Source organism: Frankliniella occidentalis, unplaced genomic scaffold (genome assembly GCF_000697945.3).
Source record: "Frankliniella occidentalis isolate FOCC.00 unplaced genomic scaffold, Focc_3.1 Scaffold311, whole genome shotgun sequence".
Classification (NCBI taxonomy): Eukaryota; Metazoa; Arthropoda; class Insecta; order Thysanoptera; family Thripidae; genus Frankliniella; species Frankliniella occidentalis.
The window spans coordinates 29,707-35,838 of record NW_026267436.1 but is presented as its reverse complement, the minus strand read 5'-3'; the positions used below and the strand labels follow the sequence as shown (position 1 = coordinate 35,838).

Below are 6,132 nucleotides of genomic sequence, written 5' to 3'. Positions count from 1 at the left end.
GGGGGGAGGGCTGTTATGTAAATATTCAAAATAGGTACTATTTTTGCAACACTGCCATGTTTTGGTTTTACTTTAAGTCTAGTTTTTTTAGTTACTACAAAAATGTTACTATGGGTTAACAAATAGCACATTATGGATCCTTATTCGATAAATTTATTTTCCTTACCTTAACACGTTATATTTACATATATTTACACATCATTGCAAGTGTGAAATGTCTGGCACAAATCCGAACACAAATCGAAACAGATACAAACAAAAAGGGGGATAAACCGGTTTTGAGGTATTTTTTCCAAACACGGAAAGGGATGCACTCTTTCCATACTTATGAACTTATACATTAATGCGGACAATATATTTATAATATAATGGCTAGTGGTATGGCGTATTGTGACTAGTTCAGACAGCTGTCTTCAAAATATCACATCACTTTTGAGGCGAGGCGCAAAGTACTAATATTTATTACATGCCTTACCTACTTTACTTGGCACATAACGCCATGTCAACGGAACTAGTACATAATATACTCCCTCATTTGCGCTACTATCATACCCCTCAACTACGCCAAAATTACATCTACCATTATTCAGATTACATACAAAAAATATGGCACTGTAGAAATATATTTTTTGTTGTGATACGCAGTTGAATAACAACTAGCATTGTGCTGTTACTTTTGTTAGAAAAATGTAAACATTCATTTTTTTCATTCAAAGCTAGAAAAAGTGTTGAGAAGTATCACATTTGATTTGTCTCTAAGCTCAGGGGTGAGCTAGTTTATACCTGCACAGCGAGCTAAAGCTATCACAAAATTCTCCAAACTGCTGATTAAAGGAAGGAGTTATTACTCTTTCAATACTGAGTATTCTCGTGAGTGTAGGCTTTATTGTATTCTATCCGCACATCCGAAAACGAGCCTCGCATCATAAATTAATTAGTACAAAAAGGAATCTTGGAAACGTGAACACATAAGTCGTCACCTCACTCAATGCCTCGGCGAGAAATCATTTCGATGACTGCCTCACTGAACAGCAGGATTCATCTATTACTAAAATATATCACAGCCCTTTAAGTCGAGTATGTGTCGAGTCGCCCGCGGCGACTGTCTCTGCGCACGGGTGTGAGTGTTAGCTCCGAGGCTCCCGCCGGTCCCCCAGCAGCAGAGCGTGGAGCTGTTGCCACCCCCGCGCCCGCGCCCCGCGCGCGTGCTGCGAGAGGGTGGCCGTCGTTCTTTCCTCTCTTCCTCTCAGCCGGGTCGACGCCTCAGGCAGCCACCTCGATGAAGGAGGAGCCGATGCTGCCGTAGCCGCTGCCCGCCTTGTTCCGCGTGACCCCGGGGAAGGGGCTCCGGTTCCGGTCCTGGCTCAGGTTGGCGATGAGGTTGCCGCCACTGGACTCTTCCAGGCGGAGCAGGCTCGCCTGCATGCTGAGTTCCAGGGTCTTGGTCTTGAGTTTCCGCGGCGGCGGTCTTCGCTCGCAGCAGAGGAAGAGCGCGGTGCCGAAAACCTGTGGGGCGGGCGAACGTTAGCGTTGGGAGAGACTTGGGTCGTTCTTCTGCATTTGCTTTATGGGACACGTGTTGTACTTACGACGAGCAAGTGCACCGCTATGATGAAGTAGGTCGACTGCCTGAAACCCACTGTGTCGAAGAGAACTCCAGCCACGGAGGGCCCGACAAAGGCGCCGAGCGCGAAGGACGACGCCCACAGCCCGGACACCACCCCGTACGTGGTCAGGTCGTCTGGGAAGCCGGCCACCCTGGAGAAGACAATCACGCGCATGAGTACCGTAGAGGTAGATGTGAGTCGAGTACCGAGGGGCCGGCGGGCAGGCACGGCGAGACACCGCGCGCGGGCAGAGCCATAGGCAGCAGCGCCCCCCGCCGCGCGGGGTCTCTCCCCGGGGGAAGTCCAAGTCGGCGAAGTATACTCACACTGCAGAGCTGATCGCGTCCGAGAACGTGGGCACCATGAGGCAGGACAGGCCGAACCCGTGGATGATGAGCCCGACCACGCACATCCAGAGCGACCTGCGGAAAGCGACTCAAGTCAGCAAACACTCTTCACTCCTAACGAGTTCAATTTTACAGAAGGGAACTGTCTAGACAGTCCCCAAGACTGTCTCTACCAGAAGGCAAAGTCTGCCTTCCCTCTCCCCTCCTCCCCTCGCTATCTACAGCGCAGAGCGGGCGCCAGGCGAGTGTTATTACTTTTTTTAAGTTGACATTTTTTCCTACAAAGTTTTATTTATGTCCGTTTTTTTTTTTCTGAAAGTATTTCTATTTTTTCCATATTTTTTTTTTCAAGTTTTGGTAAGTTTTGATACTTACGTCTCCACAGGCAGGAAGTCGGCCGGGCCGACCAGGGAGACGCCGATGATGACGAACACGCCGCCGAACAGCACCACCCGCTTAGCGTAGCAGCAGCGGTCGATGAGCCTGCCCACCAGCGGCGCGAACATGGCGTAGACGCCGCCGCTGATGATGAACATGACGCCGACCAGGGCGGGGGACAGGTCGAACTGGCGGAGGTGGGGCTCGAGCGTGGCCGAGTAGAAGCCCATGCTGACCGCCGTCGCTGTGGTGACGAGCGAGTCCAGCAGCACGCCGGGCACCGCCAGCATCTTGAGCAAGCTCGCTGAGCACACACAAAGGGGGGTTGTCATTCATAGCAGTCTGTTTCCCATTGCTACTGTTGCGTTGTCCCCTTGCCAAGTCAACAAAGTATACCAGGTGCACTGAGAAAAATGTTTGGTCACCACGGCCGAAAAAATTTGGTTGCTGTCACTAAAATGGTGTTCTATCTGCCCCCTTAGTCATAACCATAGAACGTTCTATGGTGCTGGCTGAGTGTTCAGACGCTACAACCAAACACTCCAGCCAGCACCATAGAACGTTCTATGGTTATGACTAAGGGGGCCGATAGAACACCATTTTAGTGACAGCAACCAAAGTATTTTTCTCCGTGTGGCTGACTAACCCCCCCGCACTTCTGTAGTTATGCAGTACCGCATTCCTACGTGCGGGCGGGTTGCCTACTCGCTCGGCCCGTATGGCGCCGTGAACAGGGGCGATAGGCAAGCCCGCCCGCGCTCATGCGTGCGGACAGTATAACTACAGAAGTGCTCGGGTCTGTTCAGCCACCAGGTATATGACAGGCCATGTCAGGAGTCACTGACCAATATAAGCGCCCAGTAACCCACCCCAAAAAGCAGGTTTTTAAATCAGGTGCATTCACTTGAATAATTTGAGTGCATGCACTTGTTTCGAGAGAACTCACTTGACTCAAGAACCTTGTTTTTTTGGGATGCCGATCGGGCCCAGATGATACGAACGCGTTCGCACGAAGCACGTAAGTTATAGCATCACGGTGAGCTTGACCTGGCCGTTATCAAACTCAGTAATGAATGAATGGAGTAGAGTTATACCTTGGGGTTTCTTCTGAGCTTCGCTAGCAGGAAGCACGAAGCAGGTGACGACGCCCACCACGACGAGCATGCTGCCCATGACGATGAAGGGCAGGACGTAGCCTCCGGCCTGGAAGAGCAGCCCGCCGATCGTGGGTCCGACGATGTAACCCACGCCGTAGAAGGTCTCCAGGGTCGCCTGCAAAACAGACAGGTAAATGTTTTTGTTGTTGTTGTTGTTATCGTCTTGTCCTCGTCGAGTCGGTGTGAAAAAAAAAATGAACAGGTTGACGTACAAATGTGGTGCCCACGGAGTCAGGGAATTCGGACGCGATGATGGCGAAGGCGGCTGTGAGTGCGGCCGAGGCACCCAGGGCCTCCACTATCCGGACGGCGAAGGACAGGCCGATAAACTCGGTGTGTTCTATCACCAGATCCAGCAACCTGCAAAGCGCACCAGGATGGTTAAGATTAAGAAGAACAAAAAGAAGAAGAGGAAGAGCAATGACATCAACTTACCCGAAGAGCATGCATGATACGGCTGCAACGAATATTCCACTTGTCAATGTAAACTTGGCTCCAATCGTGTCCAGCTGGGGAGGAAATGTCTTATTAGTCCATTGATTTTGTTTTTCTTAAACTTTTTAATGTGTTGTGAGCTAGACAGGCAGCAAAAACTATTTGCTCATAAAAAGTTGGGCCCCACTCCCGAGCACATAGAGGGGTGTTTGCATCGTATCCCTAAACGCTTATCGCACACACGAGACGTGTTTCCCTCTCTTGGCACTCACATATTTCCCGAAGAGAGGACTGCTTAGGAACGACACGAGTTCAAAGATGCCGAACACTAGACCGTACTCCGTCGCTGTAGATCCTTTCGACTCGGCCTTTTAAACAAATAAGATTTGAAAATAAAATTTCTGTTGTCATTTATTTCACAAAAAAGCATTTTTGCGCCACGCAGGCGCACGTCCTTGCACCGGAAACGCAACTGTGCGAATGTCGTACAGTTGTTGGTGGATGAATGCCTCGTATACACTAAGTGGAGTAAATGTGAGAATTTTTCTTTGAAATTCAACACACTTGCCTCCACGTGTGTAGGTACAGATGTCATTCACACGCCTACAAGTGTGCGGCATTCGCGCACTTGGGCTTTCGGTGTGCCCTCGCAATAGAATGACTCACCTCCTGCGGGTAGAAAGGCGCCTGCAGTGAGATGCACACGGCCCCGGCGAAGTTGACGGTCCCTATCAGCATGACGGTGCTCCATTGCCGGCGCGTGTAGCGCTGCTTGATCCGCGCCGCCTGGAACAACAGAGCGAGGGTGAATACCGCTGCGGAAGATGACAGGCGAGCCCTTGAACAAAACCCCCTGGTGCGTACGGGAAAATCTTCTACTGTCTGCCCGTAAGTGGGGGCAAAACAAAAACAGCCCCCCCCCCCTCTTTCCCGGCTTTTATCGAAGGGCGAGTGGCGAAATGTGCGGTACGAAAACCAAAACCCTACCTCATCGCCGATTAACATGACTGACAGTGGCCCACAAACCACATCCGCGGAAAAATTCGAGAGCACAAACAATTGCGGCGGCCGCGTGGGGCTGCAATGCGTAACTGAACACCCCGACCGCCTCGAGGGGGCATCGGCCGGGCCTCGGTGACCGCCTGCCCCCTCCCACCTCTTTCCCGCCTCATTGCAAGACTCACAAAAAAAATTGGCCAGTCCCGCGTCATCGACAATCTTCCCGCTTTTACACTGGGATTTCCTGAAAGAGGGAGTGTTTGTGTGTACGCGGGGCGTCTGCCCTCCACAGTACGTGAGTTTTACTCAAATCTCATTGGCAAGACAGACGGAAATACTCTCATAGACCGGCACCTCTTTGACCATTTTTGACACCTCTGTTCTTTTTTTGGCGGCGTCTAAACCGATATCGGCCAGTCGATATGGGCGCTGTACAGAGAGCATAAGGCGGCCAAAGGGAGAAAAAGGTCTGCGCTCCGCGTCGCCTCGCAACCAGCTGCGCTCCGACACCCAACGCTACCCGCGCGGGAATTTCGGGACCGCGAAAATGCTTCCGGCCTTGCCAGATTGTCATGCTTGATACTGAGGCGTCTGGCCCTGCATGTGCTTTCTGATAACCGTTCATAGCTCCTGGTTTCACTTATCACTAGCGTGGAGCATTTTTCACCCGGACCTTTCACCTTTCACCTCGCGTCCCTCCAATCCCCGGTAACAGCGCGCGCGCGACCGCCCTGGCGCCGGGTCAGGTTGTCTCGCATAGTGCGACGGTTAAAAACAGGTGGAAAAAAAAATAATAACGATGTTTTCACATAAGGAAAACCGTGACAAAAGACGTACAGTCTGTGAAAAGCGAAATCCATGAAGAAGTACACTAACCTCGTCCATGGTGAAGACCAAAAAGTTGAAGATCAAAAATTGGAATCGACCGGAGTCGCGGAATGGGCCGATACCAACTGCGACCAGACGCGGTGCCGACACCGCCTCTGACTGACACGCCACAACGCGACTGACAACCACAACACCACGCCCGTCGCACACACGTCTGTTTGCTGTGGGGTCCGCGAGAAGAGGCTCCCTCCCGTCTAGTCTGGAGCTGGCCGCCCCGAGTGTCGCGCCCTGCCTGACTAGGAAACTGACCACCTTTGACCGGAGCGTGAAGATAGTCTTGCTCTCCCCGCCAAACCCCGCCCCGGCAACAGCCCCACCCCG

At 51.7% G+C, this 6,132-nt stretch overlaps 2 protein-coding genes across 3 annotated transcripts in view; one reads left to right on the top strand and one right to left on the bottom strand.

Moving 5' to 3' along the window:
- LOC127751022 (uncharacterized) overlaps positions 1–776 on the top strand; it is a 32,805-nt gene extending 32,029 nt beyond the window's left edge. The window contains exon 4 of the mRNA XM_052273892.1: positions 761–776. Within this exon, the coding sequence (XP_052129852.1) occupies positions 761–776 (16 nt within the window). The remainder of the gene's footprint in view (positions 1–760) is intronic.
- LOC113215268 (MFS-type transporter SLC18B1-like) overlaps positions 138–6,132 on the bottom strand; it is a 10,741-nt gene continuing 4,746 nt past the window's right edge. Inside the window, exons 1-10 of one of the 2 annotated variants that reach the window (XM_026434875.2) lie at positions 4,912–5,006; positions 4,591–4,710; positions 4,197–4,292; positions 3,925–3,998; positions 3,702–3,849; positions 3,427–3,604; positions 2,330–2,636; positions 1,934–2,029; positions 1,590–1,758; positions 138–1,506 (exon numbers count right to left, since the gene is read on the bottom strand). In XM_026434875.2, the coding sequence (XP_026290660.1) occupies positions 1,264–1,506; positions 1,590–1,758; positions 1,934–2,029; positions 2,330–2,636; positions 3,427–3,604; positions 3,702–3,849; positions 3,925–3,998; positions 4,197–4,292; positions 4,591–4,710; positions 4,912–4,929 (1,449 nt within the window). In that variant the 5' untranslated portion in view covers positions 4,930–5,006 and the 3' untranslated portion in view covers positions 138–1,263. Of the gene's footprint in view, positions 1,507–1,589; positions 1,759–1,933; positions 2,030–2,329; positions 2,637–3,426; positions 3,605–3,701; positions 3,850–3,924; positions 3,999–4,196; positions 4,293–4,590; positions 4,711–4,911; positions 5,007–6,132 lie in introns of those variants that run through there. The other variant, XM_026434874.2, reaches the window with a different exon arrangement.